The sequence below is a fragment of the Condylostylus longicornis genome, unplaced genomic scaffold (genome assembly GCF_029603195.1).
Source record: "Condylostylus longicornis isolate FDR11 unplaced genomic scaffold, ASM2960319v2 ptg000026l, whole genome shotgun sequence".
Lineage (NCBI taxonomy): Eukaryota > Metazoa > Arthropoda > Insecta > Diptera > Dolichopodidae > Condylostylus > Condylostylus longicornis.
The window spans coordinates 2882109-2901439 of record NW_026577995.1 but is presented as its reverse complement, the minus strand read 5'-3'; the positions used below and the strand labels follow the sequence as shown (position 1 = coordinate 2901439).

Genomic DNA, 19331 nt, shown 5'->3' with positions numbered 1-19331 from the left:
ACCCCAGATGCATCAGGTAATGAAGTATGTCAAGGTTTACTTAATCAAGGAACTGTACGAATTGAGGCAAGATTATCGAAACCAACTTCATCAACACTTACAGCTCTAGTTTATGGGGAATTTGATGCGAACGTACAAATAGATAAAAATCGGAACGTGTATGCAAATCTATAAAAAGCTCAACATTTACTTATTATGAAACAATCAAGTATTATACTCTCCATAGCAAACATGTCTAAACAAGCTTATGCACTCATTGATTTAACATTTTGTTCCGATGATAAAGATTTTGTCTTTGTTAAAAATGTTACGCTAGTAGGAATAAAAGAAAATTGTAAAGTATTCGCTAAAGAAATACAATACAAATTTCCCACAAAAGCCCTTAAACCAAGTGCTACTGAAGGCTATAAATTTGGAAACATATATAATAACCAAGCAGATAAGGAACTTGTCGCATTAATGGAAAAATTTGATATTATTTTAACGAATGGCCGTATTAACAAGGATTTTCTAAAACACTATTTAAAAGGAAACACAAAAATTTATGATTTTACTTCTTTTGGAGAAGACAACTAAATAACTCTTATGGATTCTCTTCAAATTAAAAATGTATTGTCATGCAATCAGCAAACAAAAAAGTTTTTTAAAGGAGTTTTTCCTCTTGATAAGCTTCCTAAACATGTTCAAAAACCCGCAATTATAGTAGTAAATACAGATGTTCATACTAAGCCAGGTAAACATTGGGTATGTATCTTTATACCCACAAATGGTTTTGTCGAGTATTTTGATTCGTATGGTCAAGCACCTTCCTATAAAGAACTACAACATTTTCTAAGAAGAATTTCAAAGAATTCATATACTGTCTGGAATTACAAAAGATTACAAGGCGACTTTTCAGAAGTTTGTGGACAATATTGCTGCGTATATTTGTGGTACAGATGTAAAGGTCATAGCATGTCAACGTTTTTAGATATATTCAATAGCAACAATCTCAACTTTAATGACAAAACGGTTGTGAAATTGTTTTCAAAAATTTTCGGACGTCAAAGGCAAACAAAGAACTATTTACAAATATGCCAGAAACCGATTTCACAACAGCACTAAAGTTTTACGTCAAGAGTATAAATACAAAGCTCTGTGCTTGGAAATAATTATTCAGTTTTAGCGCTTCTGATTCTACAATGCCGTTAAAAAGAAAAACATCTCCATCAAAAATGTCAAGAAAAAAAGAAAAGAAAATATTACCGGAAAAAGAAAATTTGTTACTTTCTTACATATATTTTCTAAACACGAAACAAACATGTAAGATAGTTATTGGATTCGACTGCGACACTTTCCAGTCAAAAATAATATTTCATCGAAATGGCAAAAGATCTGTCCATGTCCTCTATGATGATTGGCACTCATTTTACAAAAAAGCCAAAATGTTGGAATCTGCTCGGATCACTAACGAAAATCAGCAACAAAGTGAACCTTTTTGCAACATTTTGGAATTCAATCAACAAGATAAAATTACTTTTGATATTCGACAAGAAGAGTATTGGAAATTGAACGAAATGTTGGATTTCATACAAGCTGTAATGTCATACAATAACAATGCTAGTGATACTATTGCAGAATACATTCATAAATACTTTACAAAATGTAAAGAAAAAGGAGTTATTAAACTATCACAGGAAGATTTTTACATACCAATGCAGTTTTCATCTTATCAATGTAATTATAGCAGACTATTCTATGAGGTGCCAATCTTTATGGCAGAACAAATATTTTGTTACTTATATAATTTGGATTTATGTAATGATTCCATAACATGTAATATTAATATAATACCAAAATAAAAAAACATTTTTTTAAATCAAATTACATTTGTTTTTATTAAATACATTAAGATATTTACGCAATTTTTTACAGCACAACGTTTTTTATGAGTGTCAGATTTCAAATGAATTACACAGAATGATTCATAATTTTTTAATTTATCTAAAGGTGGTATTTCATCATCCAAATTAATAACCTGGGGTAGCAAATATTTTTCCAAAAACGTTTTCTTTTGAACTCCTTTTACATAAACTTTATCGTAAGACGAAAAACTTCCCATGATTGTAGAAATTTCACTGTAATTAATATTACCGTCAATCCAATTCAAACCGTTGACATGTCTTAGGTTGTATGCGTTTTGCCCCCTTGCTGCTGAATCTAGTTTTTCCTGACGATACGGAGGTTTAAAGTGGTATAATTTTGAGATAATTGAGTTGGTATCAATCGTTGCCATTTCTTTTAGGTAAAGTTCATTATTACTTCCGACTATAAATTGTAGATCTGCTATTAATACATTTTGTGCCATGTTTCTTCGGTACATGTAAAAATAAAAATGAAGTTTTATTATTTTAAACTCACGAATTTATATACAAAATTTTTATGTGTACCTACCTTTTTTTAACTGTTTAAGAAACCATAAGGAATTGTTTCAAAATTATCACGGCAAGCACGTTTCGTAAATGTAAAGCCAAATTTTTTCTTTTCATCTTCTGAAGTAACGTGAAAATGTTTCTTACGCTTAATTTTGTTTGGTGTTACGAAATACAAATTATTGCTTCCAAAAGGATCGGTAACTATTTGTTTCATGTGCTCAAAATTTAGTGATGTTCCATTTTTATTACTTGTTATTCCTTTACATTTAACAACTTCTCCGTATTTGTCAGTATCCGGGTTATAATAACGATATGAATAACTTTTGGGTCCTGTTGATACAAATTCTGTGCCGTAAACATTCTTTCCGTATGATGTAAATTCGTTAGTTAAATCTCCAATTAAAGTACCTGTAACAATTAAAAAATTGTTAGTAATCGCGCAAAAATGTATTTTTAGACATTTGACAACCTGTCTTTAAGTCATACTCATTATCAGTATGCTGAACAAAAATCATAGAATCCGTATCGCAATACAAAAGATTTTTTCCAATTTTGGTTATTTCATTATACAATAAGCATCGAGCATGCGCTGTCGTAAAAGCTCCAACTATTAAACATTGATTTTTGAGAACGGGATTCAATTCAGGATAATTGTATTTCCAGTTGATCCACACCTGGTGCTCGCTGGCAGTAAATATGTCCGATACTGATATACCGCTTGAATGTATTAAATTATGAAATTGTGTGATGGTTTGTACAACAGTTGTTGAATGACGGTCATTTCGTTGTATTAGTTTTCCCCAAAATGAATTTAATTTTAGTTTCGCCAGATTTCGCAGTGAAGGATTGAGAGCAATTTTTGATTTATCTAACATCACACCTTCATTTTCAAAAAAATCCTTTATGTATGCGTCTTGTTCAGATTTAGTTTGTATACCAGTTGGATAACCAGAACCCTCAGTCTTGTATTTTATAAAAAAATTCATGTAGTCAGTAAAAAGTCCACCTGTTTTAGATATTGAATCATAAGTTTCGCAATCATAATGCCAAATTTCATGTATTTCTATTATTGTGTACCCGTATTTCACACTTAATTTTAATTCCATATCCGTCCATGTGCCAAAAAGCATTCTTTCTTTATCGTTGTGAGTACATTTATACAACACATTTTCCATTTCCGCGCATGAGCGACATAAAACCATCAACATTTTGTTGTTAGCGCGGATTGGTAAGATTGGCAGCCATAAGTTTTGCGGTGGTAGAACCGCACATTTAATTAAACCGTCTATTTTACTGATATCATTTTCAAATTGTAAACATTCTTGAGAATTATAAATTTTAGGATGTCCTATTGGATATTTACAATTTTTGTTTACATATGGGTAGAGGGAGGTGAAGTCATAGTAGCAAATTTTTTCATTTGCTTGGATTTTATAGTATAATTTAAATACTTCGGTGCGACCTCCAAAAATAGCACCTCGAGCATCAATTGAGTTAAGTAAAATCAAAGAAGTATTTTTTAAATCAATTTTTATTTTTGGATTGATTTCTAAAAATTGTTTAAATTTACATTCCCATTCACAGCACACATTATATCCACTTTGTTTTAAAACTGCTATTTTGCACATAGCATTTTCAAACCTAGCCTGCATTTTATACCCATGGACAACTAAATTTCTATCGAAGAAACAGTCTTCGCATCCATGGTAAAAGCATCCTAAAAATTCATAAACCGTATTTGTGTTTGGATTAAAGCCGTCTACTGTAAAGTTGCAATCTGGTAAATCATATTCATATTTAATTTTACCACAGCTAGCTTGATTTTTGAATTCAAGCCACATTAGGCCAATTAAAGATTGATTTTTTTTTTTACTATAATTGTTAATGGGAGTTACACCTAAGGTGTTTTCTTTTAGAAAATGTTTTTGGTATGCAGTCAAACAAGCTTGTGCTAAAGTAAAGGTTTCAAAGAAAGGGTTAATATTCAATAATTGAAGGTAATCATTCATAAATTTTAAGCATCCCTGACGTAATACATTTACATCTTGGATGCAATATTTTATTAACTCTTCTCTGTTATTGTAAACATAATTTGATTTCTTCAAGTTGTTGTACCATAAATAAAATTTTTCTAGCTCATGTGAGTTAAAATTATTCAAAGCAAACATTTCAGTGCTTGGAATTTCTCCAACATAATTATAGTTTGCTTTCGTGTTAAATAAATAAGGATAATAACCTTTAACCTCATTTTTATCAAGACCAAAAGCTGAAGTAAATTTGGACAAAGGTATTGGTAAGAAATTAAGGGAATCTATAAAAATAATATTGTGATTAAAAGTTACTTTCAAAATTTTATTTCCTCCTGTAAAGTATTATAATTTTTTCCTTAAAAATTATTGTCTCCTGTACTCGCTGATTTTATTTTGTCACATATAATTATTACAACAAAGAACTAGGATTCCTACGTTCAATGAAATAATGACTTTCTGTCTCGAAAATAAATAGCTGGCGTGTTCTAACTCGAAATTCGTCACAAGTAATTATTATAGTATTAAACTAGGATTCCTGCGTTTAATAACAATAATAATTCTCTGTCAAAATTTAAAAGAAGTGTGTCTTCTGTATTCTAAATTTTTAACTCACTTTATTTCCTTAAATCTATGGTTTATATACAAAAAATTTATATTACATATTTCTCCCACTCTTTTTCTTAATAGTAATTAGATACATAATTCTTACTAAATTTATTTTTATTATTTTGGAAATTTTTATAATGTGATAAATAACAAATATTAAATTGATTGTATTTTAACTTTGTATGTATATTCAAAATATTCTTTATCTTTTATGCCATTTCAAGTTTACCTACTATTTTATTATCCTTATCTTCAAAAATAAGGCTAAGCAATAAAAATAAAAAACATGTGCATCTTCAAATTATTTTTAGATTATTTTCAGATCATTTAAAAACATTTTACTACCTGCTACAACAAAAAATGTATAGTTTTAAATCACAATATATCCTTTTTACCACATTTAAAGACTTTGTATTAACAATACTAATTTTAGATTATTTTAAGAAATATTATATTTTTTTTTTTTTTTTTTTTTTTTATGATAAAAAAGTACAGTTGGCTGCATTAATTAACATTCTCCCCCGCGTTGATGTCTAGTGCATCAAGATGATATTGCTGTCTTGAAGTAGCTGGAGCTATTGTGGCTTGTTGATTAATAGTTGCATTTTTGAATTTTATTAAAAATCTAATGATGAGCACAAAACTGATAATGGCGATTGTTAAACCCAAATAACTAGTTATATAGTGATGTGTATCATTACGAGAGTTATCTTCATAACTATAATCTTGTTCTTTTAATTTTTGTAATTGTTGTTTAATCTTGCCATATGCAGCTATATACGGTTCATGTTTAACATTGAACTGTTTAACATGTTCAACTTCAAAAAATGTAAAATTAAACTCTGGCAATGATTGGACGTCATCGAATGGTGTATTAACTTGATAATTTCTCCTTTTAAACGATTCAATTATAAATTCATCATCTTTGAGTATACAATCGTCATAAAATTTTAGTAACCCGGCTTCTGGTAATTTCATTGAGTATGCTTGATCATGACAAACAAGATTATCTATTTTATTTTGTTTGTGTAATGAAAACAACCATGCATTTTTCTGATATAGTGGTATCCAAGCTTTTCTAGATTTTGATATTTTAAGCGTACATTTATCTGAAATAGTTTGTTGAGTTAACAGTTGAATCTCACATTCCAGTTGAGTTGATGATTTGGTTAACAATGGATACAGTTGATTGCATAGATATCCACTTGTTTTATAAAATACGCAATCCGAAAATTCTTCTTTAGATAATGGGTAGATCGTATCCCTATGTAAATTGGCCATTATGTATTTTGTGTTTGGAATTATTTCAACTGATGAATTGTTCATTTTTACTGGGAAAGATACAATATTATAAATTTCGAATTCCATTGTTCTTAGTAAGGGAATATTTATGACAAAAATAATAGATTCTCTGGAAAATTTAGCGCTAATACTTGTCATTCCATATATTTGTATTAATGATGGAATGTTTAATTGTTCTGTTGGAATGATCTGACGCAATTCCTCAAGATGTTCGGCTATTTGATTTGGTGTTAGAATAACTGTATTGAATTTTCCATGTTGTGCATCTCTCATTATGTGCAACATTGTTGTCTGTATTTCTTGAAATTCGTCAATAATTAACATTAAGTACTGCCCTACCATTAAAAAGAAATTTTGAACCTTCTCTTCTTGTTCATGCGGTAACAAGAATTTTAACGTTCTTTGAATCTCTTCAATTTCATCTTGAATTATCTTCAAATGCTGGTTTCTTTCCTCTTCATTTTTCTTCAATAAATTTGTTGTAGCTTCTATAATATATGTTTGGTTATGAATTAAGTGAAGTGCCTTCTTTTGATTAAATTCTAAGTTTTTTACAACATTTTCAATTTTTTCAGCATATTCGTCGTCCAACACTCCAAATAATTTGTTGGCTATGTTGCCTACGACGTTTATAAGTCCTCGTTTTTTGCGATCATAATGAGATATATTGTTAAATAAAAGTTGATTCCTTTCTTGAATTTTGTCTATCTTATGCTCATACTTTTCCAGTAATAATTTAACCATATCAGCATTTTTTATTTTATTAGTTATATCTTTCATTTGTGTTAAGCCTTTCATAATCATTGCTTCAGAGTACCAATAGTTGGACATATTGTGATAAACCACTAAATTCCAATGAGTGGCAATTAATTTTCCACTTCCTACTTTTTCAAAGTATGCTCCGTTCGGTTGAAGTGTTGTTACATTAAAGGGTGTCGTCGACTTTCCTAAGGCAAGTAACGGAAGAAACAAAATTGTTAGATATAAAAACATTGTTGCGCTGAACGGACTGTCTATCCTTCGCCTTTTATTGGGAGCAATAATTTCAGCATTCTCTTTCTTCTTTTTATTTTCATCTTTCTTCTCTATTTGTTCTTTATCTTCTATTGGAATAGGTGCTATATTATGTATAGCGCGTTTAAACACACCGCTTGCTGTTCTAATTGTTACTACTCGTACAAACCCATCTTCACCTTTGATAATTTCTTCTACTCTACCTAATGGCCATTTCAATGGAGGAGCATTCTCGTCTTTGATAATTACCATCATACCTGGATATACATTCTTTGAAGGCTCTTTCCATTTGTATCTTTGCTGTAACTGCGACAAATATTCGATATGCCATCTTTTCCAAAACTCTTGGCGTAAAGCTGAAACAAGTTTCCATCTTGATAACGTAGTAATCTTGTTGTCTTGCATATTGGGCTGTGGTAATGCTATTAATGGATCCCCCACTAGAAAATGTCCTGGAGTGAGCGCTGTCAAATCGTTTGGATCACAAGAAAATGGTGTTAATGGCCTCGAATTCAGTACGGCTTCTGCTTCTGCTACCATTGTGTTGAGTTCCTCAAATGTTAATGAAGCCGATGCTAAAGTTTTAAATAACAATTTTTTTGCAGATTTAACAGCTGCTTCCCACAAACCTCCAAAATGTGGGGATCTCGGAGGTGCAAAATGAAATTGAACATTGTTAGTGCCGCAACTATTTATAATTTTATTTTGTTCTTCTTGTTTACTAAGTAATATTTTTAATTCGTCTAACTTATTTTTTGCTCCTACAAAATTAGTAGCGTTGTCGCAAAATATATTTTCACATAAACCTCTTCTTGCAACGAAACGTTTTAATGCACCAATAAATGCGTCAGATGTTAAGTCAGACACTACTTCCATATGTATCGCTTTTGTTGCAAAACAGCAAAATACTGCAATATACGATTTTTGCGGTCGTTTCCCTCTTATTAAGTAATGTGTCCAAATAGGTCCGCAAAAATCAACACCGGTATTGCTAAATGGTCTTGAAGGTAGAACCCTTTCTGATGGTAAATTGCCCATTATTTGCTGTAAAAGTTGTGGATTTGATCTTGCACATTTAATACAATTTCTTGTCACTGCTCTGCACACATTTCTTCCTTGTGTTATCCAAAATTTCTGCCTAGAAAAAGTGAATAAAGCTAGTGGTCCCGCATGAAAATGTTTCTTGTGTAAATGTTCGATTATTAATTTTGATAAAAACTCTTCTCCTGGTAATACAATTGGATACTTTGCATCGTACGATATTGAAGCATTATCTAATCTACCTCCTACTCTTATAATTCCTTGTGTATCTAAAAACGGTGTTAATGAACTTATTTTGCTATTTTTCGCAATTTTGTTGCTTTGTTGAAGTTGCTTCAATTCATTCGAATAATGTTTCTTCTGCACCACTTTAATAATTAATGACAATGCATCATTCATCTCTGTTACTGTTAAACAGCCTTTCGAACTATTTTCACTTCTTTCCTTTTTCATTATTCCAATGAATCTTAACACATAGGCCATCGTTCGAAGCAAAACGTTGTATGAATTACGATGATTGATTTTATACAGTGGATGATCGTTTTCTACTTCATTGTCTTCACCCTTTGCAATTAATGACGTTTTTCTCTCTTCTTCTTCTAACCTCATAACCTCAAATTGATTTTGTGGCCATTCTTCTTCTTTCAATTGTAAAAATTGTGGTCCATAAAACCATTTTTCTAGTTCGCTGGTTTGTTTCGACCATATGCCCCTTGATAATAAATCTGCCGGATTATCTTTGGTGTTCACGTACTTCCATTGGTGAACTTTTGTTTTTTCGTGTATATAAGCAATTCTGTGAGCGACATATGTCTTGAATAACCCTGGATCCCCTTTGATCCATGACAACACTATTTGTGAATCACTCCATAAATATGTCTCATCAATGTTAATTTTAAGTACTGACTCTATTTTATTTGCAAGTTTTGTTGCGAGTCGTGCTGCACACAGCTCCAATCTTGGAAGAGTCAATAATTTCACAGGAGCAACCTTAGATTTCGAACAGAATAATTTACAATTGATAGTCCCAGATGAATCAATAAATCTCAAATAAGCTGCTGCCCCGTAAGCCTTCTCGCTAGCATCACCGAACATATGAAGCTCTGCCCTGACATGACATATGACTCCCACGTATCTTGAAATTTTGATTTTGTTGATGTCTATTAATCTTTCTCGGAAATTATTCCATTCTAGTTGTAACTCATGATTCAATTCTTCATCCCAATCTACTTTTGATTTCCATAATTTTTGTATATATATTTTTGCGATAACAATAATTGGATTGACCAAACCTAAAGGATCGAATAACCGTGCCGTTTCTGATACAACCTTTCGTTTTGTTAACTTTATTTCATTATCTACCCAAGTTGTTTTAAATGAAAATATGTCATTTTGATGTTGCCACGATAAACCGAGAGTCTTTATATATCCTTGGTCATCATTTGAAAATTCTTTCTCTTTTTCTCTGTTATCTTTTGGTATGTCCAGGAGCAATCTTTCATCATTTGAAGCCCATTTATGCAACTCTAATTGAGCTGATTTCAACAACTTTCTTAATTGATTTTTAATTTCAATAGCTTCAGTTAGAGTGCTACCACCAGTTATAATATCGTCAACGTAAAAATCTTGTATAACTTGTGCCGCCATTGGGTATTTAACTGATTCATCAGCTGCTAGTTGATTTAAACATCTCGTAGCCAGGTATGGAGCCGATCTGGTTCCATATGTTACTGTAGTCAATTGATAAAAATTTATTTCGTTCTTTGGATTTGACCGCCACATAATTAGTTGCAATTTTTGATCTTTTTTGTTGACTTGAATTTGCCTGTACATCTGTTTTATGTCTGCTGTGATAACATATTTATATGTTCGAAATCTTAAAAGAATGTTAAATAAATCGTCTTGTGTTCTTGGTCCTTTCATCATAATATCATTGAGAGAAAGTCCTGACGATGTTTTTGCTGATGCATCAAAAACCACTCTAAGTTTAGTCGTACTGCTCTCTTCTTTTATTACGCAATGATGTGGTAAAAAACAATGTTGTTTTGGAATATCAGTTTCATTAATTTTCTTCATATGCCCTAATTTATAATATTCATCCATAAATTGTGTATACTGCTTTTTCAATTCTAAATTTTTTGATAATTTATTCTCTAAATTAATAAATCTTCTTAGAGCTATATGCCTTGATTCTCCCAGTAATTCTGGAGAAACCAAAATAGGCAAATTGACTATAAATCTCCCTTGATTATTTCGTTTAGTTGTTGCTTTAAAAAATTCTTCGCATTGTTGTTCCGTTTTCGTTAAAGGTTTCACTTCTTCGATTTCTTCACACTCCCAAAATTTTATTAATTCATCCTCCAGGTCTTGGTTTGAAATACTTGTGAGAGATGCTACAGGCTCTGCTTGTCTTATTCGTCCCAGGACTATCCAACCAAATACTGTGTCCTGTAACATTGGTAAATCTTGCTGTAATCTAATCTGCCCTGATTGCATCAATTCGCCATACATTTCTGCTCCCAACAACATGTCAACTCGTTGAGGTTGGTTAAAATTGGGGTCAGCTAATTTAATGGATTTTGGTATATTCCAATCATTGATGTTGATGAATCGTTGTGGTTGATCGCTCGTTATGTTTTTAATGACTTGGGCATCAATATTAATATTGAAATTTTTAACTTTAGATTGGACATTAATATTAACCCGATCTGTTGTGGGTATAAATTGTAGATTGCCAATTCCATTTATTTCCATTTTTTGAAACTTGGTATCTAACTTCAGTTGTTTTTGTAATTTTTCGGTAATAAAGTTAACTTGTGAACCTGAATCAAGTAATACACGGCAATCACGTTGTTTATTATCTGCTCCTGTCACTGACACTAGAGCAGTTCCCAGAAACACATAGCTTTCTTTTCTACGAAATGATGATCCTACATTCGAAGTTACATTTCCTATATCTTGATTTATTTCCGTATTTATCTTTGCTGCTACTTTTGTTTTTGTTGGATGACTGCATACTGTTGAATTTGCTTGGCTGGTACTGCTTGCATCTAATTTGCTGTTTTTAAATAGACTTTGTTGATTTATAGTTCTTTCTTTGTGTAGCATAGTATTATGTTTTGCCTCACACTTCTTGCATCCTCTTGAAAAACATGTATTTCTTTGATGTCCAAATCTAAAGCAATTTAAACATAAATTCAGCTTTCTAATTTGAGCCTCTCGTTCTTGAACTGTCATTTTTGTAAACTTTTGACAACTAATTATTAAATGTCCGTTACCACAAATTGGACATTTTATTGGATTGTATGTTGTTGAAAATGATGAAGCCTTCTGACTTGATGTTGTTTTATATTTCATTGCAGAAAATTGTTTGGAACCTACAGCCTCTAATGATTGAAACTTCATCTCGATAAACTTCAAAAATTCTTGTAATGACTGTAACTCCTTAGGATTTTTCAGTGACTGTTCGTAGTATGAATGCGTATCTTTGTCGAGCTTTTTTAATAAAATTTGCAACATTATTGGATCCCAACTTCCATCAATTTCCAACCCCCAATTTTCCAATAATAAAACGCATTCTTTTGTTACATCATACATATTTTTTAATGATTTAGCTGACCCAGCAATCAAATTCGGTTGATTTAGAAATTTTTCAATTATTGTAGATACTAATAATCTCTTGTTGTTGTATCTTTCGCTCAAGATTTTCCACGCTAAAAAATAGTTATCTTCACATATTGTCAAGTGGCGAATTAGGGCTTCTGCTTCACCCTGAACGTTTGCTTTTAAATAAAACATCTTCTCTACATTCGGAAGTGTTTGTTTGTGAATCAGTTCTGTAAATATATCCCTGAACTGCATCCAATTCGAATAGGCTCCATCGAATGTCGGTATCGTAATAGCTGGTAACTTGTTTTTTATGTTAAATGATGTGTCATTATTCTTATTTTTATTTGTCGAATTCATTTTTTCTTTTAATTGTATCATAAGATCTTGCGCCCTCTTTAATACTTGATGTATTAGCTCACGATTATAGCCGTGCTTATCAGGATCATCATGTTTAGAGCATACTTCTCTATCATCTTGTTGAACGGTGCTGCACCTATTCTCAATACCTTGTATTTTTGTTTCGTAATATTCTTTGCTTTTATTGTTTAATGAGATTTCATCCATAAATCTCTGCAATAAAATCAAGCTTCTTTTACTGCTTCTGATTGCTATCCGTAATTGTTCGTTTACTGGGGAGTTGTCATCTCCTTCTGTTGTATTAGCACTATCTGATGACTGAACCCTTCCTTCATTTACATCCAATGCTTCAATCTTATTCGACGGTTCATCAATGCCTAAGCTGCCCTTAGATTTAGCTTCGGCATTCTTCATTAAATCTTCTCGAAATGTAGTATATAATGATTCGACTTGTTGATATAACTCTTCGGTAAAATAAAAGTGAGATTTTTCCGTACCATACTTCAATCGAATTATCTCATCTTTTTCTTCAAATGATTTCCACAAGTCATCTAACTTATGGATCCTTTCATTTATCAACTTAACCGATCTTCTTTCCTCGGCTAGCTGATAATACGTTTGCTGCAACGTCTTAATTTGCTTTGATAACAACAGTTGATCTTTAGCTGCTTGTTCCATGATGAGTGTGTAATGCTTTTTCGATTGTATAACTCAGATCACGTCGGTATCACGTCGGGGTCACCAAAACATGTAAAGTATTATAATTTTTTCCTTAAAAATTATTGTCTCCTGTACTCGCTGATTTTATTTTGTCACATATAATTATTACAACAAAGAACTAGGATTCCTACGTTCAATGAAATAATGACTTTCTGTCTCGAAAATAAATAGCTGGCGTGTTCTAACTCGAAATTCGTCACAAGTAATTATTATAGTATTAAACTAGGATTCCTGCGTTTAATAACAATAATAATTCTCTGTCAAAATTTAAAAGAAGTGTGTCTTCTGTATTCTAAATTTTTAACTCACTTTATTTCCTTAAATCTATGGTTTATATACAAAAAATTTATATTACATATTTCTCCCACTCTTTTTCTTAATAGTAATTAGATACATAATTCTTACTAAATTTATTTTTATTATTTTGGAAATTTTTATAATGTGATAAATAACAAATATTAAATTGATTGTATTTTAACTTTGTATGTATATTCAAAATATTCTTTATCTTTTATGCCATTTCAAGTTTACCTACTATTTTATTATCCTTATCTTCAAAAATAAGGCTAAGCAATAAAAATAAAAAACATGTGCATCTTCAAATTATTTTTAGATTATTTTCAGATCATTTAAAAACATTTTACTACCTGCTACAACAAAAAATGTATAGTTTTAAATCACAATATATCCTTTTTACCACATTTAAAGACTTTGTATTAACAATACTAATTTTAGATTATTTTAAGAAATATTATATTTTTTTTTTTTTTTTTTTTTTTTATGATAAAAAAGTACAGTTGGCTGCATTAATTAACACCTCCCATAATCGGTACCACTGGCTTATTTCTTTGTAAAAGTTCACTTACAATAAATTGCCCATCATAACTTTTGAAATTATGTGCTATACAACAAATTTTTCTTGATTGATCTGTAGTAATTTTTAAGAGAAAATTTACAAATTTTGTTATGCATGTTTCTTTAGCACAATTTTCAAAAATGTATGTCCGTTTTTTACATTTCATACATTCAAAATTACTTTCATTTTCCTTCCAACATAAATTGCAAACTAAGTGTGCAGCACATAAATTAGGTTCATGTAAAAATGCGGTTTTTTTTTTTGTTTCTTGTGTACATTCTAAATCGAAAAAAACTATAAAGAAATGTTTAGGAGGATTTTTTTTATATTTTTGTATGTAACACAAGTGATCTTTTTCAACAAATTTTCCACATGTTGAACAATATTTTTCATCGCAGATATGTTTTCGTTTTTGCAAATCAAAATATTTAAAACATTTCTGACAAATTTGTATTTGCGAACATACAGAAAAGTTTTTATAGGAATTTAATTTTTTGTGGTTTGCAAAACATATTTGACCTCTAAAACGACGGTTGCAATCCATACACTTTATAAAATTGTCATTTACAAAATCGCAAGGAGGATTTCTTAAGCAATATTTACATTCTAGTGGACAAATGTGGCTGTTGTCATACAATGTGAAACAAAATTTACATTCGTATTGTTTGCTAAAAAATTTACAAACATTTTTTATAGTTATAAAATGCTTCATATTTTCTAAATAAAACAAATTTATTCTTTTAAGGTTAGTATTGCGAAAAATAATTTTTTCGTTGAAATCTTTTTTATTTTTGTATAAAAATATATTATAATTTTTTAAATATTTCTGAAATTTAAAAATATCCCCAATGTCGCACTCATTTTTTTCATTAATATCTACTTTGGCTTTATTACATAACATTTTTACTTTACAGTTTAGTATTTTCGAATTTTTTCTTAAATATTTTTTTTTGATTGTATCACTAACTTGATCAGCTAGAATCTTACCAACCCATATAGATCGCGGTAAACATGTATTATCATTAGTTTTCCCTTTATCAACAATACTTCTTCCTTTTTTTTCTAAAATTTCAGTATCTGATAAAAATGATATTTTAACACGCCCCTTTCCTGATGGTACTTGCACAATTGTAGCGGATATTTCTAATAAATCGGTAACCATGTAATTGGTATTTGATTGGGAAACCGATGAAAACAAATCTAAAATGGAATTGGAATCTAAAGTTTCAATTTTTCTAAAACTCAAACCGATGGGTTTTGTATTTTCCATGCTTGGAATAGCTATTTTGAGTCCAATTAAATCCTGTTTGTCACGACCTTGTGTTACAATCATAATTATTTTTTTGAAACACTTATTCAAGTGGTCAAACAAAGATTCCTTTTCATCGTCAAAGTCCTTAAATTTAAAAGTTATTTCCTTAGTTATTACACCAAACTTTTTATTGAACTTTTCTATTTGGTGTATAACGTTTACCAAATTTGAACCTTCTCCTTTTTGTATAATTTCGTTTTCCAAATTATTTTGAGGAATGTTTTCCGCTTCAGAAATTGAATCAATGTTTTCCCCGACCTCTTCTTCCAAATGGTTGGACGCAGGCTGCTCAGCATTTCTGTTCCTTAGAATAAAATTGTTTGTGAAATCGGTCACAAACTCGGAAAATTTAATAAAAAATGTTTCTATTAAATTTATCTAAAATAAAAAAATATAATTAATACAGAAAATGTAAGTTTTTTAAAATTAATTTATTTACCGGATCCATTTTTTTTAATTTGTCTGTTTTGTAATTTATTTTTTTCTAAAAAAAAAGCAAAATTTTAAACTAAGATATTTCAAAATTTGGCTTTTACTATTATATTTAAGAATTTGGTAATTGCAGGGAAAAGTGGAAAAAAAAATTTCACATCAATCTTATGTGCACTAAACATTATTTTATTTTTTGAAGTACTAGGTATATTATAACAAAATACTATTATACTTTATTTTTAATAAAGATTTTTAATATTAATAAACAATTCAATATATTTTTACAAAAATCACCTTTTGTGTACTGGAAATCCTTTTTTTCTGCGTGAAAATTAAATATAAATTTTTATTTTTATTTTCTTTTTTTATTCCTTCTTTTTTTAACTTTATTTTTTTATTTCTTTATTTTTTTTATTTTTCTTATTTTTTTCTGTTTTTGTACTTTTTTTATATTTTGTTTTCTTTTTTACTTCGGTTTATTCATTTTTATCACTTATTTTTAGTTCGGAAAAAGCTTTCCATTCTTCTTTCGTAAAATCTTTAAAGTAATTTTTTCTTTCCTCATCCGTGTGAGGAAGCTGTTTTATATCATGATTGTTTCTTTTAAAACATTCATCTAACTCTTTCCAGGCTTGCAAAAGTATTTTTTTTTGCTCTGGAGTTAGTTCATCAAACATTTTAAAAAAAAAAAAAAACCACAAATAATTTGTTTCACAAATTTTATTTCTTTAAAAATTACTGAACACTTTTTTAACAAGACCGTTCAAGCAACTTTTTTAATACGAAAAAGTAACGTTTAATCAACTTTTTTAATTAGAATACCGTTCAGCCAGACTCAGCTGAACTTTAAACTTAGGTTGTCTTTTGTAGTATTCTACCAAAATTAGTTGACTTCGTAAAATCAAAATAATACTGATATTTAAAAGACAAAAATCCTACTGCTTTTATACCAAACATTTTTCTTAATTTAATTGGGGTATATTAATTCCATTTAAGAAAAAATTATTTTTTTAAGGAGGGAAATCACAAATGTAAATTAAACAAATCGTATTACAAAAAAACACACCATAAATTTTAATGTTGCATAAAATAATTAACCATTTCCAGTTTTTTTTTTTGCATCTTGAAGCACCTTTGCAGTATAAAAAGACATCTGTTCTAAGGAATAAGCATAAAACACTTTTAACACTTAAGAGCGTTCGATAAAAAAAAAATTAATTCCTATTTTTCTGAAATGGTAAGTTATTCTAATCCAAAAAATTTTATATCTATTTTTAATACATTATAGAAAAATCTAACTTTTATTTTCTTTTCAAAACTAGAATTTCAACGAATTGTTAAAAGAAGCGTCAAATGTGTCATCATACAAGCCTTTGATGAAAAGCGAGGACTTGGAACTTCACAAGGTTTACAGTATAACAAAAGCCGTTGTTATTAAAACTAAATATGGGAAGAAAGTTCTACTCGAAACAGACACCCACCAATATTTTTTACCGAGCAGATACTCTGCATTTATTACTGTCAAGAAAATAACGGATTACACCATATCTCCTAAGTTAAAAATGGTCATGACGGGGCGAGACGATACGGAATTTCAAACACCAATTTTGAAATTCTTTGAAGAGGAATAGAAAGCTGATTTTAATTTTGTAATATTTTAAAGTAAAATCTAAAAAAGAATAAAATACATTTTTTTTAACCTCAAAATTAAATAATAATCACTGATTCATATTTTAATGCAATAAAAAACTTAAAAAATGAAAAATTTGTCTTTTTCTTATAAAATTTACAGCAATATTTTCAGGTTCATTATTTTTGTATTAAAAAACAAACATAATGCATGCAGATATTATCATCTTTTTTTTATAAACGTTAAAGGCTAACGGTATCGACTACCTCTTACCGCCTGCAAAATAAAAAAAAATATCTCTTATATCTTAATGCAAGAATTACATTGAAAAGAAGTTTTTGCTTTAAATATTTTTATAATTTACGTTTTCTTAATATAGGTACACTTTCAGTTTAATTTTAAAAAATCATAACTAATCTAACTTACTTTTAAATACTACATTTTTTATTCTGGTTTTTTTCTGTTCATTTTGTGATTCTTTTTTTACTATTTGATTTTTGTTACAAAAGCTTTCTTGTTTCAGCTTGTTCATCAACAACAACGTGGTTTTGTGCATATTACATTGCGATGCATATTTTTGTTTTTTTAAAAATTATACATTATCAGCATCGAAACTTTGCTGACATTCCATTGCTATTCATATTGCTATTTTATTTGAATTTGTATTGATGTTTTTATTTTCACGATATCTCTCTTATTATGCTTTCTGATCGACATTTCAATGCATGCAAACTTGCATTGTAATTTATTTTGTTGTTTTTTTCGCAGTTTCTCTCTTTTTTTTAATTCTCACTAAATGCATTGCTGATAATTTTTATTTTTTATTTTATTGTTTTTGTTTTTAATAGCTCGAGCTTTTTTTTTTGTATATTGGATTGTTCGTAGAAGTGCTACCGGGAAAATAGCCTTTCATTCACTCACGTTATTTTTATATATGAAATCAATAGGAGAAGTACTATTATACTACTCATAACGTTATTATTAACTATCACTTTGTTGGGGACCAAATTATGGAAAATGATGAAGGGGCGTCGAAAAATGAAAAAAAAAACAATTAAAACGCCTTGAAATATTTAGAATTAGCTTTGATAGTTGTATGATTACTAAAATCTGTTAAGCCATTCCATAAAAACTTCTATCTGGGCTATACTTGGACTGTCAAATTTCATGCAGCCATCTTTATTATATTCCCAACATATGTAAAATGGAATTGAACACTTACACAAAATTTCATTTCTTTATTAGTTTTAAAATCACATTCAGTTGTACAGGAGCTACCTGAATCCGTTGTTTAAATTAATTCAATTACGATAGGGTTCGTCCTTAGCAAAAAAGAAAAAGTTTATGAAAATTTTGTAATAAGCAGACGGAAGGATATGTCTAAATCAACGCAAAGTTTTACGCTGACTTTCAGTTTTATTTATTTTCATACCGTCTGGTAGCCTGTTATAACGGAATCGCGAAGGAAATTTGAGCTCAATAATGCAAAAGATAAGTCTTTTTATCATTGCTATGAAAATTTTATAACAAAATGCTAGAATCGCTTCTCAAAGTGACTCTTATTGCAAACGACTTTGATTTTAACACATTTGTTTGGAAATTTAACAAGGTTCCTTATAGATATTAATATTAGGCAATTAGGACAAATATTTTTTTTTTGCATCTTTCTCCTCTTCAGATTCATCATTCAGGTTTACCGAAATTTTTTCAATCTTTCATCAGATTATATTGATCATAAACTTTAATATTTATTTTATTACTAGAATTTAGAATGAATTTTTTTTACATTTTTGTTATTATTCGAGTGCAGATTAACCTATAGATCTAATAACCTAGTTTAATATCCAATCAACCATTTTAGTTTTCAAAAACATCATAAATGAATAAAACAAATTTCACTTTTTTCCCTGCGATTAACCCAAAATTACCCACATTTTGTTCAACAAAAAACTATTATTATTTAGAAATTGACCATTTTATAGAGGAGCAGTTTTAGACGATATTCTTG

The 19331-nt window shown here is 29.5% G+C and overlaps 1 protein-coding gene across 1 annotated transcript; it reads right to left on the bottom strand.

Annotated features, from left to right (window-relative positions):
• Nucleotides 1–2439: 2439 nt before the first annotated feature.
• Nucleotides 2440–5144, bottom strand: LOC129607041 (uncharacterized). The gene is made up of 4 exons (XM_055517734.1): nucleotides 5117–5144; nucleotides 3985–4725; nucleotides 2884–3891; nucleotides 2440–2822 (listed from the first exon to the last, which is right to left on the bottom strand). Exons 1-4 carry the CDS (start codon nucleotides 5142–5144, stop codon nucleotides 2440–2442), a joined length of 2160 nt encoding a protein of 719 aa, XP_055373709.1.
• Between the last annotated feature and the right edge of the window lie 14187 nt (nucleotides 5145–19331).

Bases quoted from the DNA above. Each gene is read 5' to 3' on its own strand.
- LOC129607041 (XM_055517734.1), bottom strand. From the start codon at position 5,144: ATGTATCTAATTACTATTAAGAAAAAGA. The intron at 4,726-5,116 runs GTGGGAGAAATA...TTATTTTTATAG, and splicing joins AATTACTATTAAGAAAAAGA to ATTCCCTTAATTTCTTACCA. The intron at 3,892-3,984 runs GTAAATTTAAAC...TTGATGCTCGAG, and splicing joins TGTGTGCTGTGAATGGGAAT to GTGCTATTTTTGGAGGTCGC.